At 46.0% G+C, this 23270-nt stretch overlaps 1 protein-coding gene across 1 annotated transcript; it reads right to left on the bottom strand.

Annotated features, from left to right (window-relative positions):
* Nucleotides 1–3083: 3083 nt before the first annotated feature.
* Nucleotides 3084–21304, bottom strand: LOC136579752 (proteasome subunit beta type-7-like). Its single transcript, XM_066579813.1, has 8 exons — nucleotides 21077–21304; nucleotides 12323–12416; nucleotides 12149–12246; nucleotides 11671–11811; nucleotides 11269–11384; nucleotides 6988–7046; nucleotides 4601–4752; nucleotides 3084–3481 (listed from the first exon to the last, which is right to left on the bottom strand). The coding sequence occupies exons 1-8, from the start codon at nucleotides 21139–21141 to the stop codon at nucleotides 3376–3378; spliced, it is 831 nt and encodes a 276-aa protein (XP_066435910.1). The 5' UTR covers nucleotides 21142–21304; the 3' UTR covers nucleotides 3084–3375.
* Between the last annotated feature and the right edge of the window lie 1966 nt (nucleotides 21305–23270).

The raw sequence follows: 23270 nt of genomic DNA, 5'->3' as shown, positions 1-23270 counted from the left end.
GGTGACGATTCTGTCAGGCCAATAGCGGCGGGAAATTTTTTTTTCTTATTCAATAAACTTTATTGTACAAAACAATAAGAAAAGCTCTAGCTGTTCCCGCTGGCGTTGCCATGGTTATTGACTATGGGGTGCTTAGGAAAAGGGCGGCAGCAGTGAAAAATATTGTGGAGGATGACTTTTTAAAAAATTAAATGTATATGATTTTGCTGCTTAACCCCTTAGGGCTCCTTCACGTGAGCGCATGCGTTTGCACGCGCCTGAGCGCAGCATTTTTGCGGAACACATTATGCTTTTTGTGCACGCTTATCTGAGTATTCTATTGTACTTTTCCACCTGCATTCCGCTTCTATAGGGACCTTTAGTGCGCAGGAATAGGGCATGCTGCGTTTTTGCAAGACCGCAATACGTGCACCAAATACGGAAATGTGAACGAACCCTTTGAAATCAACGGGTTCTATCCTCTACATATTGCACACATACAAATACGCCCGTGTGAAGGAACCCTTGAGGGTGCAACAATTTTGGGGCATCGTACTTACTGCTTTTCAAAAGCCGTAAGTTTTTTTTTTCCAGTGAGCACAGCCGTATGAGGACTCGTTCGTTGCGTGGCGGGCTGTACTTTTTATTGTAACCATTTTGGGGTACATAACTGTAGATCCGTTATTCATTTTGGGGGGAATACAATGAAAGGACACATAAAGGACACATAAACTCTTCCGTTTTTTTTAGTGTTCAGTATGCGGTATAAGGGCTCCTGTCCACGGACAGATTTGCATTGCGGAGTTCGTAGCAGGATTCCGCCTCCGGACTCCGCAGTAAATCCAGCCCCATAGCATGCAATGTAAAAACGCGAATTCCTGCCCACGAGCAGAAATTGATTGCGATTTTCCACTCGTGGAGAAGACATCGCAGCATGCTGCGATTTTGTGCGGGCTGTGCACTGACGATGTCCATTGGAAGCCGTCCGTCCCACAGCCATTCTGCAATCATCATTGAAATCAATGGAAGTAGTCCAACCCGCGGTCCGTCCGCAATTGACAAGCCGCGGATTCTGCGGGAAAGGCAGGAGTTTAAAAACACTGTACTGTGCATGTCCGACGGCGGGCCATTGCGGACCATCCGCCGTACAGAAAAAGAAGACAGGTACGCAGGGTTGCTGGCCGCGGGCACGGGCGGATTCCATGCGGGATTCCCTATGCAGAATCCGTGTTTGTCTGTGTGCATTAGGCCAAAGACTGAGACCTTTCTTATCATCCCTGGATGGGGCCGTACATAGGCTAGCTTTTTGCATGACAAGCTGTAGTTTTTTTGGTACCATTTTGGTACCATTACTCGCCAGCGTGCATTTTTACGCCGGTGCGAGGCGTTTTTTTCCTCACAAAAATCACTTCAGTAAAGGAGCAATCCTCCGGCGCGGACGGCTACCGTTGAAGTCAATGGAAGCCACTGATCCGCGGGAACAGCAGGAGTTTAAAAAAAATCTGTACTGCGCATGTCCGTAGTCGAACCGTGCGAACCATCTGCAGTACAGTGAAACTGAAAGAAGACAGGTTCGCGCAGAAGCAGGCGAAGAAGGCCACCTGCACACAGGTATGCAGGGTGAACCGCCGCGGTCAGGGCCGGATTGTGTGCGAGATTCCACAGGCGGTAATTCTGACCTGCTGTGTGCATGAGGCCGTAGTTCTCATGTCCACATGCGGGTCGGATTCCACATGCGGGAGCCCGCAGCGGAATCCGCCCCTGCCCGAGGACCCTGTGTACCTGTCCGGGTCTTCTTTTTTCTCTACTGCGGATGTGTGCGTACGTGCCGGCCAGAGCACATGCGCAGTAGAGTTTTGTTTTTTTCAAACTCCTGCTTTGCTGCGGAGTCCACGGCCCATCTGCCAATTTAATAGCGGACGGGCTGCGAATCTGACGGCTTCCATTGACTTCACTGTAAGCCGTCTGCATGGAATCCGCACTAAAATGGAGCGTGCTGAGATTTGTTTTCCACACCAAAAGATCTGCCAAACAAATCTGCATGCTTTAACTCAGCTGCGGACGCCCATGCTTCCCTATGAGCGGCTTGGATTGCGGATCTAATTGTATTACATGAATGAACATTCATCGGTCAGCTGATCATCACCATGGCGGTACTCTGACTGGGGTGGGGTTATGCATGGTTGGTACACTTAGAGGGTCTGTTATGGAGGAATGACAGCGCTCATTCAGAAAGGAGCATGGGGAAATCTTTTCGGGTGCCTTCACACTTGTGATCGCGATATCGCTGCATTTTATTAACGCAAATGTCAATAGGACTTTGTTAAAAAGGCATTGCACAAAAATCGCAAAGCACAAACTCGCAATTTTTGTGCAATGCGTTTTTAACAAAGTCCTATTGACATTTGCATTAAATGTCAATAAAAAGATTGCATCCTTGACAGGCGCTATCCTACGGATAACGGTGATCGCGGAAAAGTTAAAAAAAGTTAAAGTTTCACCTCCCCTCATTGATCGGAACCATGAGTTGAGATGAAATTAGTCACCCCCATCCTCCGCGATGTCCCACGGCGATCTGTTCCTTTCAGGACCTGACGTCGTTCTCTGTGCATACGCCCCCGATGTCATACATCGGCCGCGTGCTCAGAAGGGCTTGCGCCCCGGAAAATTTAAAATCCCTTTACTCCTGACTTGCATGTGTAGCCGGGAGCAGAGAGATATCACCGGTTACCGCTGTATGCGGTTCCTGGTCACATGATCGCTGTTACCCAATGGATAACAGTAATCATTTAAAGTTTAAAAAAAAGTTTAAAAAAAAAAAGTTTAAGTTTCATCTCCCCTCATGGATCATATCCGTGAGGGGAGATGAAATTACGTACCAACGGCGCCCAGATTTACTCATGGACCTTACCCCGGCTTCTGCGCATGCGTCCTCGTCGCAAAGATGACAGAAGCATGCGCAAAAGCCGCAGCTTACCAGGGTAATCTAAAATCTCCCTGCTCCTGACTACCAGATGTAGCCGAGAGGAATTTCCCCGTACTTACATCATGAGCGCATGAACGGTCTGACTCCTCTATATTTCCATACACAGTCTTCTCATGACTCCAGTTTTGAGATTTTTTATTAGAGAAAAATTGACACATACTATAAATCATCGCTGCGTTGATGATGAGAATCAGAGCATATGGCCGCCCCGCGGAGGAGCAGATAATGTACCGTAGGGTTATGACAAGCGCAGTCCAGCAGGCATTGGTAGCATTGTCTTCTGTATGGCAAAGCGGTTCCATGTTTTATTTGGCGGCAGAAGCAGGTTTTGTACGGTAGCATTCGGTATGATTAGTAGGCATGAAGCTGATGATTTGTGGATTCGTATGAGGGGACCCCCCTTTTTTTGGTTATTCCGTGTCCATTAGTTGAACAGTCTCTTCCACCAAATCGAAACGAGTTACAGTCTCTTTCAGAACGGTGGTAGAACCCTTTGGGTAACGGTATGAAGACGACCTAAGAGGAGAGCGAAGAGAATTATATATATATATACACACACACATACATACTGGAGCTCATCTTCATACTGCAGGACGGGTATAAAGAAACCAAAATGGTGCCCCCAGTTTGTTCTAGTTACTGTATCACTACTTGTGCCTGTTCCTCACCCCCTTGTTTGCTCACACTTTGGTAAGGGGCGGCTCTGGAGACCTTCCACCAATCTGGAGGGAAGGACCTGAGACTCCCCAACCATGGACTCTATAGCAGCCATAGGGGATGATTCTATGTTCATCCATGGCTTGGAATAAATGAATAGCCATCACTTGCATAGAACAGAGATAGTTCTGTAGCTAACATATATACACTTTCCAATCATTTTCAAGATTTCTGCTTACTGTCAGTGAATGGAACTTGCATTGCTTACATTCTTAATGTTCTACTGAAAGAGATGTGGGGCTTGTCATAGTGTATCAGAGCTCTCTCATTGCTAGATGGGTTTTCATACTTATGTGTAAACGGAATGCTTCCATTCACAGCAAGCAAGCAAGCAGAGATCACTAAATGGGTGAAGGTTTGAAATGCAAAATATATAAGAGAGTTGTAAAACTTTTCACTATACATTTGAACCAAGACTACAAGTTATACCCTATTCACAGGATAGGGTAGAACTTGCTGATCTGTGGGGGTCTCACCTTTGGCAAGCATCTCAAGGGGGTGGGGGTCTAACTCTGCCTGTCACTGCGGGGGTCACTTCTCTCCCTTGCGGTGATGTCAAAATGAATAGAGCGCTGGGTGAGCATGCTTTCAAATAGCCAAGCAGCAAGTGAGTAGCTATCTCTGCAGTCCCATTGAAAGTCAATGCAGCTTCAGGGCGCTTGCACGACCAGCGCTTCATTAAGTCTTAACCCTGCAGTGAGGACAATGAGGGACACAGGACCCTCATTCTCAAAATTGGCAGGAATCTTGGGTGAGACCCCCACCAATCAGCAAGTAGATGGGGGATAACTTGTAATCTTGGCATAACCCCTTTATACACTCGATAACTGATGACCTGGGAAGCCATTACACCCGATCTTTGGATCCACCTACAAATATGTATGGCCACATTGCATTATCAATATATTATTATCTTACCTTGGTCCCTTGGTCTCGGTTTGTGTGTAACCCCTGAATACCTGGGCCCCTTCTCGCGTAATGACACATAGATCCACTCCACTGCCAGATCCGAGGTCGCACAGGATGCCCGCCGTTATGGAGTCTGTCACCAGCTGCTTTGCTTCCTCCAGCTGATAAAGTGGAAGGAGAGTAAATTAAATCTTACCGTCTGAATAGGAAAATCCCAGGAGCCCATACCGCCCCAGTATATGGCTATGATCACACAGATGGAAAATCTGATACGGATTTCAATGGAAATCGTGGCGATTCAAGTGCACATTTCCATTAGAGCTGCTGAGAATCTGTGTTTGCATTATCTCCATTCCATTATGCCAATATGTGTGCGGATAACCTGAAGCAGATACTACGCTCCTCAAGAAAAGTCATGTCACATCTTTTTTTTTCCCATGACGCTTTTTTCAATTCTGCATATGGAAAAATCTGCGCCATGTAGACTATGATGTAAATTCCTATTCAAATGAAAATTCCGCCAGCAGTCACTAATGCAGCTTATGATATGTGCTGTATGTTATATAGAGTGTAGTGAAAAAGACGGATCCAGCGCTATATCTCAATACTGTTGTCCTACAATAGCATACTTGAATAGAAAGGCATGGTAGCGCTACACAATGGTATGGTGCACGGACTCCTGGGGGCCCTGGTACATGGAATTTCATTTTATGTTGTGGCCACTGTAAGGAATAGAGAGTAGAACCCAATTACAAAGTTGAAAAAGAGCATCTGAGTAGCAGAAATCCACTTTCTGCATCTTTCTAAGTTCCGTGTACCCGCCATTATGTCTGATGTAAGAAAATCGTACTTGAAGTGGCCTCCTTCTGCTATTACACATGCATGGAGCTGTTTGACAGTGCATTCCATGGCTGACGCTATCATTGTGGAACCGTGTTAGTAAACGGTGGAGTCCGATGCAGTGCAAATGAAATGCAGATTACCAATAAGAGGAAGAACCAATCAAAAGACATGCATGTGTGGGTTGGAAATTGGCACAATCATTTTGGGGTTCAGCATTCTACTTGCCACGGTCACACTGACCACAACATGTAAAGGGTTAAACAGCGGGATTCGAAGGTTTCTCTGATCCCCGCTGTTTGAACAGGTACCAGGCTGTTATCCAATAGCTGAGCATCTGCTATTGAGGCAGTTTGGGCATCCAGGAGTATGAGAAAGTTGAGTGCCGGTCCGTGGTGACCATATTAGTTGCCACTGATGGAAAGGAATAATAATATCTTGACAGAAGGGGGCACTTTTTTATTTTAGGGGACTGCAAAAACAGCACATTGCACTTTGCTTCCTCTTGGTGACATGATCAGAATACAGGTGCTATTTATGACAGCCTGTATTCTATGAATGGACCGACCTCAGGAGCTGCTAGAAAGTGTGACGGACCATCACAGCAGTTTTCGCCCCTCTTAAGGCCTCCTTCACACAGGCGTTTTTGTACAGCGTTTAGCGCTGCCTTTTTTCAGCGCTGCGCTCAACGCTGTACCGCGCTTCTGTTCATCTCAATGGGGCTGCTCACACAAGAGACAAAAAGAAACGTCTTCAACGCTGCACTTTGAGAGTGATTCATGTTCTATCTTTGGCCGTTTTCAGCCCTGCGTCGCTCATTGAAATGAATGGGCAGCGGTTTTAGTGCTGCTGAAAATGTGGCACAATTTGGTACCCCTTTTAGACAGGGCTACATGCAAACGCTAGCTGCACTACCTTAAAAAAAAGCAGGCGCCGTCCGGGTCCCAGCCGCTGCTCTCCGGAGCTCCGGGCAGGCTGCCGGGCACTTGTCATCGTCGACAGAGGAGCTTTTGCTAGTGCTGAAAATGCAGCCAAAATGTTGTCAAAAATGCATGACAACCCTGCTGAAACTGCGGTAAACGCAGCGTTGAAGAACGCTGCGTTTCTGCAAATGCCTGTGTGAGGGAGGCCTAATTCTCTAACTAAAAGAACCTGAATTTGACTGACGATGCTATTGGTTATACGGGTAACAAATGTATACAGTTGCTAACAATGCAATTTCCAATATACAGTGTATCTAGATTGCGGAAGCTTTGCTGTAGGCTGTGTGCACACTAGCTGTGAGCGTGATTATCACCTAACAGGCTTGGGCGAAACTTGCATCGGACGGCACACAGAAAGCAGTCTGTGTGCTGCCCAGTTTACACGGCGGCAGCCCAGTGACATGCATTGAAGAATAATAATGGGGCCATGTGCTGTCTGTTGATTAACACGCACATCACACCGCCACAAATATGCTAATGTGAGGGAGGCCTTAGCCATAGCATAGCTCTTAGAGGTTTGCCTGTATAGGTGACACAGTACAACATACACACTTACCTATACTACACACATACCTGCATATTGGGTTTGAAGCGATCTTCTAAGATGGCGATGGCTGCGCTTGCACCGGATCCTGGAATCAGCAAGGGAGATGTATCAAAATTGGTGCACAATGAAAATGATGCATTTGCTCATAGCAACCAATCAGGTTACAGGTTTCATTTTAAAAAAGGCAATTTTTAAAATAATTGCTTGCTGTCAGTGAATATAAACATCATTGTTTACATCCAGAGATTTAATACTCATCCTGATGGAGTCCAGCTAATATATGTGCATGACTCATTAAAAGAGACAGCCCTTGTATGAAGGCTTATTCACAGCGTGCGAATTCAGTCCCTCTTTTGTATCTGTTTTCTCTAGGAAGATCTCTGGAAGGTCCTGGGGATCTCTGCAGACGGATCCGATAAAAGACACATTTCTAGACTCGGCCTGCTGGTTTCATAGACAGAACAGATGAGGTGGACCACTACGTCCTGGCCGTCATCTGAATATTCACTTATGAACATTCTTCCACTAAAGGGAATGTATCACCTATATATTTTTTACTAATATATGATAGTGGCCGCTGCAGTAACTTCCGGGATCAGTCGAGCAGGGCAGAGAGCGGCGCCGCTAAACAGAGGACGCCATTGTAAAGGAGTGTATTGCTTTTTTCTTTATTTTACACTTTTATCGTCTCTCTGTCATCCTTTTAAATCTCCGAAAACCTTTTTAACAGCATTTAGGGAGATGTTTTACAGCAGCCACATGGACCACATACACAATAGACACGAGCTGACCCATTAACGTCCATGGGAGGGTGTTGTGGGTGTGCTTTGTGATCTATGTGCAGGAAGAGGGACGAGGTGAGCTGCACTGTGAATGGTGGATCTTGTGTTGGCGCCCCTGTTGGTGGCTCCTGTGTTAGCGCACAGGACAAATGTCAAGCAGTTACGTGCCCAACAGTCGTTCCAATGATCATTGCTTATGTGCTTTCACACAGGAGCAATAATCGCTCATTGAATGGAGACAGAGCGTGCTAGAGATCTCTTCGGCCTCCCGTCTCCATTCCGAGTAAATAGGCAGTTGTTCATAGATGAATGACTACCTGTTTACATAGGCTGATTATTTTTTTTGAAATGTAGATGGTGACATCGAAAAAAAAAAAAAAAGCACCCCAAATTCTAAAAAAATATATATATTTAACATACTGTTGCAATGGCAAATATTCAGCCCCCATTGCAAATTAGATTTATTTGCTAAATCTACGAACTTTCAGCTGTTTGCAAAAAACAAACAAGAACAATTTAACCCCCAGCAGTTTAGGACGGGCTTGTTCTATTTACGTCTGTAGCTCCAGTTCTATCAGGGCTACCCACAAGCTTTTGGTGTCATTTTAAGACTAAGATTACTGGCTTTAAAATAACACCAACAGCATGTCGGTAGCTTCTAATCGAAGCTAGAGCTGTTTGAAGTGGGGTCGGATTGAGGTTGTTACAAAAAAGTAGTGAAATGATGAGGACTTGCTCATCTAATCACTCTATAATGTTTAACCCCACAAATGCTGCGATCGTTGCAAATGTAACATTTGTGCGCCTGTTCAGACGCCCCAGGCCTAGCGCATATACGCTGAGGCCGCAATGCCTTACCTCCCCCTCGCCGGCTCTCTGCCACTCTCCTCCCCTCCGGCTGTTTACAATGGTCTTGTCCGCATCTTAGCTCCACACCTGTCTCGCCCCCTCCCATTGCAAACAGAGAGGAGGAGAGAAGGGAAAGGAAGTTTAGCAGTCACGCGCTAAACTCCCTCCCACCTCCCTTCTCCGGCACTGTCATAGGCTCCCATAAGAATCTATGCGGCGGCCAACGTATTCCGGCTGGAAAGATAGTTCTAGGACTATCCTTCCTGCCCAGCGTAAAAGCACCCAACACTATATTTGCCAGCCGGGCACTTTTATGCCGCAGGAATACGCCTATGTGATCTGATGCATTGCAATCCAATGCATCAGATGGTAGCGTATATCGGCTGGTTGTGAAAACGGCGGCCAATATACGCTGGTGTGAATAAGCCCTGAATGCAATGTGCAATTGCTTTTTTACACTGCCCCAAAGCAATTGTGCGATCACATGTGACGTCTCGTAAACCGGGCGGGACTGCCCTTGTGAATATACAGAGCAGCAGAGGACCGAGCACTGGCGTGGGACAGAGCGGGTGCAGGGAGAGGTGAGTATCTGACTATTTTTTTTTTTAAACTCGTTTTATTGAAAATTAACAGCATGCCAAATCTTTCGTTCTACAAAATCACATATGGATATTAGAATCCCATAGAGAACAAAGAAAAAAAAAGGGGGGGAGAAGAGGTGGGGGAAGGGAAGAGAAAGGGGGAAGTTTCCCCTTGTCGTTATAGTGTATAGCCCTTGCAGTGTACTCCAGGGGTGCGAGAAAGGGAGGAGGGATGGAAGGAGAGATGCAGAGAGAACCTATGCAGATAATGGACATGTCATAACAGAGGCAGTACTAGACCATCCAGGTAATTGCCCACCTGTCGCTGTGATCTGACATGACAAAGTAGGTCCCGGATCCCCTCGCCCGTCTCCAGTATCTATTGATTACTGAGGTCCCCTTCGCAGAGTTGATATAACCGAGGAGAGCAGTCGCGGAGGGAACAGGGTGAGCGAGGAATCACACCATCGACCCCATACCTTCTGGAATTTTTCTGGGCATTTACGAGCCTTATAGACTAAGTTGTTGAAGGGAATGGTTGTGTTAGTGATCTTTCTCCACATCGCCAGGATAGGGCCCCTTCGGTCAATCCACCTCAGCGCAATTATCTTCCTAGCCAGGAACAGGACCTCTCGGAGAAAAATTCTATCATGGTGCTGCCAATGCTCCTCGTTCAGAATGCCGAAGAGGCAGACCTCTGGGGTGGCGGGAATCGGAATACTAAGAATCTCAGCTAGCAAATTTATAACCTCGCTCCAGTACGACTGGACCGTCGGGCAGTCCCAAATCATATGCCAGAAATCGGCAAAGGTGCATGTACATTGGATACAATGTGTTGTCGGGTTTCTGCCCATCCTTTGCAGCCGCGCCGGGGAGTATCTGACAATTTATTAATTTTTCTGCATGGGGAACATACTTTTACTAAAAAAAAATATAACTTGGACCCCCCGTTTTCCTTCAGTTATTTAGTCCCACTAGGCAAGTCACTATGCTGTGAATCTAAAACTGCAAAGCAATGTATTAAGCTGTGCTGAAGACGTCCCCTAATGGGCATACAATAGTGATATGCCTGGAGGTCTTTCCTACGCCTCTGACTGTCATAGCTACCCATCAGCATCCTGTGATTGCATTTGCGGGAGGCCGATGGTTGCTACTGACAACAGCATCTAGAGAATTAAATGACCAGGATCGGAGTTGTCTCTGATCCTGGCCATTACAGCGAGAGCTCAGCTGACAGTCAACACAGAGCCCTTGCTGTGATTATGCATCTGCAAGACCCATGGCATAAATGTCCTTCATGGAGGCCGGTCTCTGAGGTTCATTTACTATGCATTTGGAAAGTCTTCAGACCCTTTCACTTTTTTCATATTTTGTTAAGTTGGGGAAAACGTGACTTTTTTTAATTTGCTCAAGGCCCCATCATTCTACACTCAGTACTCCATAACGACAAAGTGAGAATAACATGTTAGAAATCTTTGTGAATTTTAAAAAAATAAAAAACTAACATTTTGCACTGACATAAGTATTCACACCCTGTACTCAGCACTCAGTTGCAACACCTTTGGTAGTGATTCCAGCCTCCGGTCTTCTTGGTATGATGCCACACAGTTTGCACCCCCCCGATTTGGGGATTTTCTGCCATTCTTCACTGCACATTCTTTCAAGCTCTGTCGGGTTAGATGGGGGCCGTCTGTGGACAGCCATTTTCAGGTTTCTCCAGAGTTTTTCAATTGGCTTCAAGTCCGGGTTCTGGATTAGCCATTCAAGAACATTCAGAGAGTTGTCCCTAAGCCACCCCAGTGTTGTCCTGGCTGTGTACTTGGGGTCATTGTCTTGTTGGAAGGTGAACCTTCTGCCCAGTCTGAGGTTCCTTGCACTCCGGATCAGGTTTTCATTAAGAATATCTCTTAAACTTTGCTCCATTCAGCTTTCCATCAACCCTGACCGGTCTCCCTGTCGCAGCCGCTGAAAACACCCCCAGCATGAGGGTTGAATAAATGTGATTGCAATTGTAAAATCTTGATTCATACAATAGGTCATTATTCGATGACACCTTCCCTTTAAGATATGATATACAGATCATCATGAGTCTCACCTAAAGCCGTGTAGGGAATGACGTCTGTGGATCCATGAGGGTAGATGCTGGTAATATGGGGGCCACGCACATCAAATCCCCCTATGATGATCGATGCTCCAATGTGACCTTGATATCTGAGAGGGAACACACAACACCAACCTTTATACACCAAGCATGATTTTTATATCATGGCAGATATATATTCTGGACAGATACAGGAGCACTAGCTCTCTCATAGTCTTGTACAGCACTTCACAGACAGCAGTTTGTGCTTCAGAGCTGTTTTTCCTTTTATAACTTGAAACAAGTTACAACCATTGTCAGACATTTCGAAGGTAATACAGCTGAGTTTTCTGGTCACCTGCCTACTCCCATCTATTATCTCCATTACTGACTATTCTTGCTACACCTCGTACTCACCTGAACAGCAGCTGCTTTAGCATTCGAGTTGCAGTGCACACACGAGGGGGTCTTCCTGTGGTCATAGCATGAACCGCTAGGTTGGAGGATAATAGTTGGGTCACATATTCAGCATCGGCGGCTACTCCAGCTCCACAACAACTAAGGGCAAAGAGGAAATAGGGGGTCATGTATTTCATGTAAGTGCTGGCATTACCATCAGGGCTGTAGAGGTAGCCCACCCAGTACATATCCCCTAGTAGGTTAGATCCTTTGCCTCTGTCGCCCAATGTGGGGGATTTGTCCAAATCTCAGACAGGCCCCTTTTAGGGCAGTGGGACCCTCAGTAGCGGACAATCTCAGATTCGGAGGGCCATGAATACCGTCTTTCTGGGAGTTATTGGGGGTCTAAGCTCAGGGACTCTTACTGATATTTATATGGCGTCCTACCGTAGGCGGGATATCTGTGAACAATGGCCCACCCTCATGTCATACTTACTATATGTTGTCGGAGATGTAGTGGATCTTGGCACAGTTTTTATCTGCCACAACCATGTCATCGGTGGCTCTTCTGTCTGCTCCTAGGACAACGCCATCCTATAGAACCAACCACAGGTCAGTTAGACAACAGCCTCAGTTAATGGGCAACTCAACCCCTGCCGCTCCATCCTACCGCGTATACGATCCCGGCAATGGTGGTCCCCGTCTTACGAGCTTTGGGTGGTTTGAGACCAAGAGCTGACGCATTTGCCTCTATGGAGCTGTTTCTGAGGATGTACAGAAGACACAAGGAAGTGATGCTCAGGTTTTATAACGTATATATTTTATAATCTCCATTCATGTCTGTAGGTTATTGCAAAGTTCTGCTGGTTGCCCTTGGAAAGTGACAACCGTTTGGCTACATCCGATCGTCAGACAATGACCAGTAAACTCCCACAGTGCACTGCTCTCTGATCACAGGAAATTGGCAGAATTCAATATTTAGCTTTATAGATGTGAATAGAGAAGAGAACATGATCAGTACAAGAGCATGAAAGGAAGGGATTTATAAAGTGACTGAACATCTTATGTATATTTATCGGAGTGATATTATGATTGCGGCTATAGCTTTCCTAGACTCCTGATTGGCTAATCTGCCTACCTAATCAATAATGCAGTAGTGGGAAGAAGTTGGCAGATTTGCCACTTGGGAGTTTTGGAAAGCAGCACCCAGAAGATCTAATAGGAATATTGGTTGTCCACCAGTTTTTCTAGAAATAGTCAGAGAAGGACGACTCAAGGCACATTTAGGTCTCCAGCATGTTTGGGTTCGTGTGATGTCTGTGTTAATTCATGGATAGCACATGGGCCAATTTAGCCTCTGGCCCGCGTGAAAAACTTGCATTTCATATTCTTGTCTGCATCATGGACAAGTATTAGAACATGCAATGTGCGGGCAGTCAGTGTATGGGCCAGCACACATACAGGTGTCCATGTGGTGTCTGTTGCAAGTTGCACTTGAACCTTTTGCGAGCAACTCGTCCACACAGCAAGTGTGCGCCCAGCCCTAGGGTTCTTTCACACGGGCGTCATTTTGACGAGATGTAGGCGGTCCAAAGAATTGTGTCTATTAGAACCAATGATTTCCTATGGGTTCATTCAGACAAAGGATTTTTTGACAAACCTAAAAAATTGCACGTCAAAAGATAGAACATAGGTACGTTATTTCAACGCCGAACATTCTTGGTGCGCTAAATAATAGGACATGTGGCAGTCTATGGGGAGTCATCCAAAAAGGGAGGGGGAGCGCTGCTAAACAATGACAGGTACCTCTAGTGAGGCACTTAAAGTAATGAAATAGCACTTCTGCCGACCGAGGAATTTCGGGGCAGCAGTGTTATTTCACCGCAACCAGCTGTCTGAATGGATGACAAAATCGCGAAGAAAAGCTGCGACTTGGTCGTGGGTATTCTTGGATCATCCGATTTGTGGCTGAGTTAGACATTTTTTTTAGCGCAGCTAACTCGGGGTCAAAATGACACCTATGTGAACTAGCCCTTACTGTGACTTTTCATCTATTTTTGGTAAAGTTGGGTGACAACCAATATAATCTATATTACAGCCCCCATTGTGATTTAATACCAATTCTGCCTAGCTATGCAGCGCTATATGATACAGAGGAACTCATGACAGTATGATAAGTCAGTTTTCCATTCAGGACAGCTGGGTATCAATGTTGCCTACAATTTCAGCTAAATTTATTTTAATCCAACCTTCCCAATAGCCTATAAACCAAAACTTCCCTGTCAATACAACTCCTTGAGCTGCATGTGACAATCTCTATTACAGATCTCACAAGGATCACACAACTTTCCTAGAGTCTTGAATGGCAATCTTGTCTATCACTACATGACTAGTCAGTGTCAATCCAACCATAGTTATAGCCAAACTGTTCATCATCCAGCTTTCCCAGAAACAGATATTACTAAAAAGGACCCAAAAATAAATTAAGATCTCAGTTTTGGGATATCAAATACTTCAGGGTCTGAGATTACCCCCATGATTACAATCGAAGCCCTGAAGCCACAGCAGCGTGTGAGCGGAGGCAGCAGCGTGTGAGCGGTTGCAGCAGCGTGTGAGCGGAGGCAGCAGCGGTTGAGCGGAGGCGGCAGCGTGTGAACAAGTCTATCTTCACTACTTCCACAAGTAAATTGTAGATCCCCATTAGGATGAGCTCCATGCCTGGCAATGCCATCCAGTGTGCTACTTGTGCAATGTATGCGATCCTTGATCAGCCGATCGAGGGTGCATACTGTTGCGCAAGATGCGTGCACGTCGCACATTTAGAAGCCCAAATTCTGGATCTAAATGAGCAACTGGCAACACTGACAGCCATTGACAACATGGAAAGGAGTTTGCTGCTCACTGAGCAGACACTCGCTGGGGTAGAGGTGGGGGCGGATGGTAGTACGGAAGAGCAGGGGGAGCAGGCAAGAAGCTGGGTGACAGATAGAAGGAGGCGTACAGGGAATAGATCCAGGGAGGCTGGTCCTGAACTGGCACAATCCAACATGTCTGCAACGTTGGCAGATGAGGGCGATGCCATTACAGAGCCAGCACCGCTGCAGTACGACACGCCCTCTGAACGCCAGGGGGATGACTGCTCCAGTGAGACGGGGAGTGCAGGGAAGGCTAGACAGGTTCTAGTGGTGGGGGACTCAATTATAAGGGGGATAAATAGGGCAATCTGCCATAAAGACCGGGATCGTCGAACAGTGTGTTGTCTTCCTGGCTCTCGAGTTCGACACATCGCGGATCGGATTGACAGATTACTGGGAGGGGCTGGTGAGGATCCAGCAGTCATGGTGCACGTTGGCACCAATGAACAAGTTAGAGGTCAATGGAGGGCCCTCAAAAATGATTTCAGGGACCTAGGGTCCAAGCTCAGGGCGAGGACCTCCAGGGTAGTTTTCTCGGAAATACTACCTGTACCTAAAGCCACACTAAAAAGGCAGCAGGATCTTAGGGAGGTAAACAAGTGGCTCCGGAGTTGGTGTAAGAAGGAGGGATTTGGGTTCCTGGAGAACTGGGCTGACTTTGCTGTCGGCTACAGGCTCTACCGTAGGGACGGGCTGCATCTTAATGGAGAGGGTGCAGCTGTGCTGGGGAGAAGATGGCTAGAAGGCTGGAGGAGTGTTTAAACTAGGGACTGGGGGGGGCAAAAAGAGAAATAGTGGGGTAGCCAATGTAACTAGCGACCCGGGTCCAAGCAAAGGGAATGGGGGTCGAGCAGGGGGTGGGGTTAGTACAGTTAGAACTGATAGATCAGCCATAAGTACGAATAGCAACAAAACAAATTTAAAAGACAAAAAAAACTATATAAATTGTATGACCACGAATGCAAGAAGTCTGATTGGTAAAGTGAGTGAGCTTGAAGCGAGAATGGCTGATGAAAATTATGATATAGTCGGAATTATGGAAACATGGCTTGATGATAAGTGCGATTGGGCGGTGAATTTGCAGGGGTACAATCTCTTCAGAAGGGACTGAAGGAACCAGAAAGGGGGAGGGGTATGTCTGTACATCAAATCGAACTTGAAGCCGAGGCTACAGGAGGATAAAGGGGTAGGAGAAGAACAGGTGGAATCTCTGTGGGTAGAAATACAGGGAGGAAAAAATAACAAAATCCTGATAGGGATCTCCTATAGACCACCAAAAGCAACAGAAGAAACTGATAACTTACTATTAAGGCAGATAGAGGAGGTGTCAAACCGCAATGAAGTAATTATCATGAGGGACTTTAATTATCCAGATATAACATGGGAGAACGAAACCTGCAAATCTCACAGGGGTGATAAGTTCTTGAGAGTAATTAAAGACAATTACCTGAACCAACTTGTGCAGGAACCAACAAGAGGGAGGGGCGATTCTGGACCTAGTACTAACTAACAAACCGGAACGTATAACAGGGGGTGCAGGTTGAGGGGCACTTGGGGAAACGGTGACCACAATATAATCAATTTCCAGCTGTCATTCAATAAGAAGCCTTATCAGGGAGCGACAAACAAACTAAACTTTAGTAAAGCAAAATTCGATGAGCTTAGAACTACTATCGGGAACATTAATTGGGACAACACCCTTAAAAATATCAGTACAGAGGACAAATGGGAAAAGTTTAAAAGTATCCTAATCACCTCATGTGAGCAGTTCATTCCCTTTAAAAATAAAAGAAACTCAACTAAAAGGAAACCAATGTGGCTCGACAAGACGGTAAGAGGGGCAATAAATGAAAAAAAGAAAGCGTTCAAACTACTAAAGCAACAAGGCAGCGAAGAAGCGCTAAAATCATACAGGGAAAAAAACAAAATATGCAAAGATAAGATCAAAACTGCCAAGGAGGAAGCAGAAAGACGGATCGCAAAAGAGAGCAAAAACAACCTGAAGCTATTTTTCAACTATATTAACAGCAAAAGGATTTGCAGGGAGAGCGCTGGCCCTTTAAAAAATAATGCAGGAGAGATCATTGATGATGACGTAGGGAAAGCAAATCTACTAAACACTTTCTTCTCAAGTTTATTCACAAACGAAAAGGAAATGCCACACGAGATGCAGGGGAATAAAATGAACCCATCACAAAATATCTCATACCTAATGCAGAAGGAGGTGCGGAAGCGACTAAAGAAGACTAAAATTGATAAATCGCCGGGCCCAGATGGATTACACCCAAGGATACTAAGGGAACTAAGTGACGAGATAGCTAGGCCGCTATATCTAATATTTCTAGACACTATCAAGACCGGTGTAGTACCATTGGATTGGCGCATTGCCAACGTGGTTCCAATTTACAAAAAAGGGAGCAAAAGTGGGCCTGGTAACTACAGGCCAGTAAGTCTCACTTCAGTAATGGGTAAAATTTTCGAGAGGATTCTGAGAGACGCCATCGATGAGCACCTCAAGGAGAACAAGGGAATAACTCCTCACCAGCATGGATTCATGAAGGGTCGCTCATGTCAGACAAATATGATCAGTTTCTACGATGAAGTAAGCTCTAAGCTGGACCAGGGAGAATCTATTGATCTCGTACATCTGGACTTCTCTAAAGCCTTTGACACCGTGCCACATAATAGGCTAATATACAAAATGAGGCCGCTCGGACTGGGCGAAAACGTGTGTAAGTGGGTAAAAAATTGGCCAATGATAGAAAGCGGAGGGTGGTAATAAATGGTTCGTACTCTGATTGGACCACAGTCGCTAGCGGGGTGCCACAGGGTTCAGTATTAGGCCCCACTCTGTTCAACATATTTATCAATGACCTGATAGAGGGGCTGCAAAGCAAAATATTAATATTTGCAGATGACACAAAATTATACAATATAATGAATGCAACGGAGGACAATGTGCGGCTGCAAACGGACCTGGACAAGCTGGGGGCTTGGGCAGAAAAATGGCAAATGAAGTTCAATGTTGAAAAATGTAAGACTATGCACATGGGCAGGAGAAACGGATGTCACCAATATTCGATTAATGGAGTACCGCTAGGAAAAAGTGATATGGAAAAGGATCTGGGGGTATTAGTGGATAGTAGACTAAACTGGAGTAAACGATGCCAGTCAGCTGCTGCAAAGGCAAATAAAGTCTTGGGGTGCATTAAAAGAGGTATAGGGGCGAAGGATGAGAACATTATCCTTCCATTATATAAGGCACTAGTCAGGCCTCACATGGAATACTGCGTACAATTCTGGTCACCAGTGCTCAGGAAAGATGTCACAGTGCTTAAGGGGATTCAAAGAAGGGCAACTAAACTAATACATGGAATGACGGGACTGGAATACCCAGAGAGGCTATCCAAATTGGGATTATTTACTCTAGAAAAAAAGACGGCTAAGGGGTGATCAAATAACTATATATAAGTACATGAGGGGACAATACAAGGATCTCTCCCATGATCTGTTTACACCTAGGACTGCGACGGTAACAAGAGGACATCCGCTACGATTAGAGGAAAGTAGGTTTCATCACCAACATAGAAGGGGATTGTTTACTGTAAGAGCAGTTGGACTGTGGAACTCTCTGCCGGAGGAAGTGCTGATGGCAAAATCCATAGAGGAGTTTAAAAGGGGACTTGATGTCTTCTGGAGAGGAAGGACATTATAGGATATAAATCTTAGGTTAATTGTCAATCCGGGTATACAGGCAGGTAGGAACTATTAGGGGTTGATCCAGGGAACAGTCTGATTGCCATTAGGGAGTCGGGAAGGAATTTTTTCCCCAAAAGGGCTAATTGGCTTCTGCCCTTGGGGTTTTTTGCCTTCCTCTGGATCAACACAGGAGGATAGACAGGCTGGACTAGATGGACATTGTCTTCATTCAGCCTTACATACTATGTTACTATGTCATTTGCCTACAACATTCCTATTTCTGAATCAACCACTATATATCTCAAAAATACTAATGACCACATATTCGTCCTTGAGTAAATTACATGCTCCGCCCCTGATCACATGACAGTCACGTCATTACAGATCCTAAAACATGCAGAGTCTGACAGCAGCCATGTGCTTACAAGATCTGTGATGATGTCACCGTCATGTAATCACTCACCAGGGCTCTGACCTCTGGCCCTGATCACATGCCAGTAACGTCATCACAGGTCCTTCACTTTATTAACAAGCTGCAGAGCCGGACAGTAGCCGTGTACTTACAGGACCTGTGATGATGTAAACTTGTATGGGAGGAGTCTGGGATTACATGACCAGGAGGTGATCAGTGTGTGCAGGACTCTGCTGTGCTGGTTGTGATCTCTGTTGTATGAGATAATTGTATGTAGCAGAGCTGTATGTCATGTACATGTAGCAGACCTGTGTGTGTGTGACGTGCATGCAGTAGACCTGTGTGTTTGACGTGCATGTAACAGAACTGTGTTCGTGTTTGATTTGCATGTAACAGAACTGTGTGTATGACGTGCAGGTATCAGAGCTGTGTGTGAATTGCGTGTAGCAGAGCTGCGTTTGTGACATGCGTGTAGCAGAGCTGTGTGTGTGATCTACATGTAGCAGAGCTATGTGTGTATGACGTGCATGTAGCAGAGATTTGTGTATGACGTGCATGTAGCAGAGATTTGTGTGTGTGTGACGTGCCAGTAGTAGAGCTGTGTGTGGTATGCGTGATGTGCATGTAGCAGAGCTGTGTTTGTGTGTGACATGCATGTAGCAGAGCTGTGTTTGTGTGTGACATGCATGTAGCAGAGCTGTGTGTTACGGCACTCTGCCCCCCGAGCGCCAGATGGGGTGCCCTGAACTTCCCGCACCCCACTGTCCCTGCTTACTTGCCTCAGCCCTGGCTAACCCCAGGCGGACAACTGGGCGGCGGTCCCTGTACTGGCTAGGGACCTGGCGACTACCATGATGGAACTAACTAATGGGGGACAGAGTGCCGACAGAAGAGGCAGGTGTAACAGACCAACAAAACTTACTAGGTAAATCAAGGCTGGAGGTGGAGCTCACAGACAAACGCAAGGATACTGACAAGCAACTAGGGCAGACTGGAACAGACCTGACTAGAGGCTAGCAGAACCAATAACTGGCAGTGAGCTCAGGTCACTGCCATCCTTTTAACTTCAAGCCCCCGCCCGGGGGCGGAGAGTGGGAGGAGCCGACTCTCCCACTGTGCATAAGGAAGGTGGGGGAGAGCGGGCGGCACCCTACGGGCGGACACGCCCACGCCGCCGCACACTGGCTGCCCCACGCCGCCGGGAGAGCCCCGACTGCAGAGCTCCGGGACGCCGGAGCCGACATCGGAGCGGTGCGCGCCGGTCGCAGGACCCAGCGTCGCCCTGCATGGTAACACTGTGTTTGTGTGTGACGTGCATGTAGCAGAGCTATCTATTATCTATCAAACACCGTAGAGGCACAACGACAGTGACGTCATCACAGGTCCTAAAGCAGCAGCAGGGCACTTACAACTCCAATCCCTCTCACTATAGTATATCAGTAAGTGGCGCATTACGCCACTAGAAACACTGGTACTATAATGTCCTAACAATTACTAGTGTATATATATATAAATATATATATATATACACACACACACACGGGGGGGCTATGAGGGCCGTACTAAAAGCCGGGCCGTACTCACCAGCAAGGAAGAAAAATATTCTAAACCACCTGTATAGAGGAAGAGTCACTCCAACTACATGTGTGATTTCATTACAGCAGTTAATAAAGAAGTTATGACCACTTTTGCATTACTTTTAGCACAACCCCCTATCTATCTATCTATATCTATCTATCTATCTATCTATCTATCTATCTATCTATCTAGTGAAGTTCCTTTACCTAGTGATCCAGAAAAAAACCCAGCAAATCTGGCATCAGCAAAAGTATTCCATGGCAAGATTGATAGGAATGAACCCAATAGACCTAGCCTGGCATCAGTGTATTCGGATTGTCCATAGTCCATGCATAAAGGGTACGGCAGCAGCCGCCATTACCATACATCGGCCGGTGGACATTTTGTGTGTGCAGAGAAAGTGAAACCGTTGGTAAGTGTAAAGTTCCACAACAGTGGCAGCATTATTAGTCAAATGTGCTCAAGTTTGTCCTTATGGCGTCACCTTTCTTGGTCACCTCGGTAATGGAGGGTTTGTAGGTGAGACCCTGAATATAACCAGTATTACACACGCTTCCTCTGCCGAACACATATGTGATATGTAAGCATTATGATTCTCTATTACAAGACGCTGCAACTGATTAGCTTTAAAAAGAAATTTAAAGGCAAATATAAACTACCGTATGTCCCTCCATCAGTGGCGCTCTAGACAGTCACCTACTTTGCCTACCCCTCATCCATGCCCTGTCTGTGCTCCGCCACTGGTGGTCAGTGACCGCTGTAAAGGTCCACATCACCCATAGTGGATGAAAAAAGTAACTTTTCAGGTCGAAGACTTTACCTGAGACAGTTCTCAAAGTTGAACCCTCCTTGTGGGGTGTCATATCTGGAGCTACTTGGCAGCATTTTGAGTGTTGGGTGTTCAGAGGTCTTCCGTTCGCCCCTCTTTCAGCTTTCCTGTCACTGACAGTCTTTGTTGTATGGGGTGTTAACCCTTTCTTCTACCTGAGATCCTTTCCGTGTCAGCTCTCTCTGCTCAGTCTGATTTCTCGTCTCTTCCCCCTCCGGTCTATTCTGCTTTCACTTTCATCTTCTTACCATTCACATGATAGAAGCTAAGAGTGTATGTATATTAGATGACACGCCGTGCTCCTGGACTAGGGCCCAAAGACTCTGGACTGATGTCAGAACCCAAAATACCCCCCCAATTTAGCACAGTCACCTGGGCCTGAGGCCAGAATACACAACAACTATTATTCTTTTCCTGGATGGGAATTTATCACAGAATTTTTAGAACTGTACATTAACATACTTAAATTGCATGAACTTCCATTTTTCTCAGAAGCAAAATGCCAACTGGAGGCTACACCCCGGGCAAGTCTGCCTCCAAACCCTACCCTCCCCTTATACATATTTAACCCGTTTGGACGCAGCCCTTTTCTTTTTCATTTTTGTTTTTTCCTCCTCACTTTTAAGAAATCATAGCTCTTTTATTTATCCATTAAAGGGGTTGTCCCGCGCCGAAACGTTTTGCTTTTTTTTTCAATAGCCCCCCCGTTCGGCGCGAGACAAACCCGATGCAGGGGTTTAAAAAAAAACAAAACGGATAGTACTTACCCGAATCCCCGCGCTCCGGTGACTTCTTACTTACCTTGCGAAGATGGCCGCCGGGATCTTCACCCACGGTGGACCGCAGGTCTTCTCCCATGGTGCACCGTGGGCTCTGTGCGTTCCATTGCCGATTCCAGCCTCCTGATTGGCTGGAATCGGCACACGTGACGGGGCGGAGCTACGAGGAGCAGCTCTCCGGCACGAGCGGCCCCATTCAGAAGGGAGAAGACCGGACTGCGCAAGCGCGTCTAATCGGGAGATTAGACGCTGAAATTAGACGGCACCATGGAAACGAGGACGCTAGCAACGGAGCAGGTAAGTGAATAACTTCTGTTTGGCTCATATTTAATGCACGATGTATATTACAAAGTGCATTAATATGGCCATACAGAAGTGTATACCCCCACTTGCTTTCGCGGGACAACCCCTTTAACTTAGCTGTTGGAGGACTTATTTTTGCAGGACACGTTGTATTCTTCACTGGTACTATGTAAGGTACCATATAATGTACTGCAAAATTGTAAAAAATTCAAGGTAGAGTGAAATAGAAACACAACGAAATTGCACCATCTGTGGGGGGGGGGGGGGGTTGTTTCTATGCTGTACACGCTTATGACATGATAAATTTATGACAAATGACATGATTATGTTATGCTATGGATCAGTACAAATTCTACGCTACCAAATGTATATACTGTTGTTCTGGATCAAAATTTCTCCAGCAGGAGTTGGGGTATTTTGTAGCCTCCTGATTGAAAACTGTGATTTATGTGCCTTTATGTGCTCCTTTTCAGTTCTTCCGATAGTGCAGTCAGCTTCTTAATGGCAACTGTGACTTTACCCGTGGGTCCTGTATTGTCTGGGATGTAGGTACAACAAGTCTCCCCTATCATCTTACAGACACCCCCTTTTCTGCTAATATCATATCTAGGGCCATTCTATTTTGAGAAGTCATAGTCGAGGTGGGCCCTAATTGATTGCCTAGTCTCTGTAGGGCGTCTCTAGTATAATTTATAAACCGTTGCTGATTATAAGAGATATAGTCAACATTTTTATTTACCGTAATGATTGGGAAAATGGACTCGAAGCCAGCCTCGTCAGATACCCCCCTTGTCTGTCCTATGGTGTCAATATACACCTCTGGATCAAAACTACTGCCTGGGGCCTCTCTTGTTACTCTATGGTAACTATTGGATGTAACCTCATTATCCCCAAGGTTGTCTGACAGGATGTAGAGGGGCATAAGGGCGTTGGCTAAGGCACACTCTCCTTTCCAATTACCTACCAGGCGGCTCCTCAACTTCATGTCCCCGCAAAGCCAATAAACATCTCCTAAGGACTCAACCTGGTTATGTGTCTATCCCACCCCCCCAATGTACTGTAGAAAGAGCAATATCCGTCGGTGAAGTTCCCTAAAAATCTCT

Source organism: Eleutherodactylus coqui, chromosome 10, assembly GCF_035609145.1.
Source record: "Eleutherodactylus coqui strain aEleCoq1 chromosome 10, aEleCoq1.hap1, whole genome shotgun sequence".
NCBI lineage: Eukaryota > Metazoa > Chordata > Amphibia > Anura > Eleutherodactylidae > Eleutherodactylus > Eleutherodactylus coqui.
Note: the sequence above shows the minus strand (reverse complement) of the source record. Positions and strands in the feature narration are given on the sequence as shown.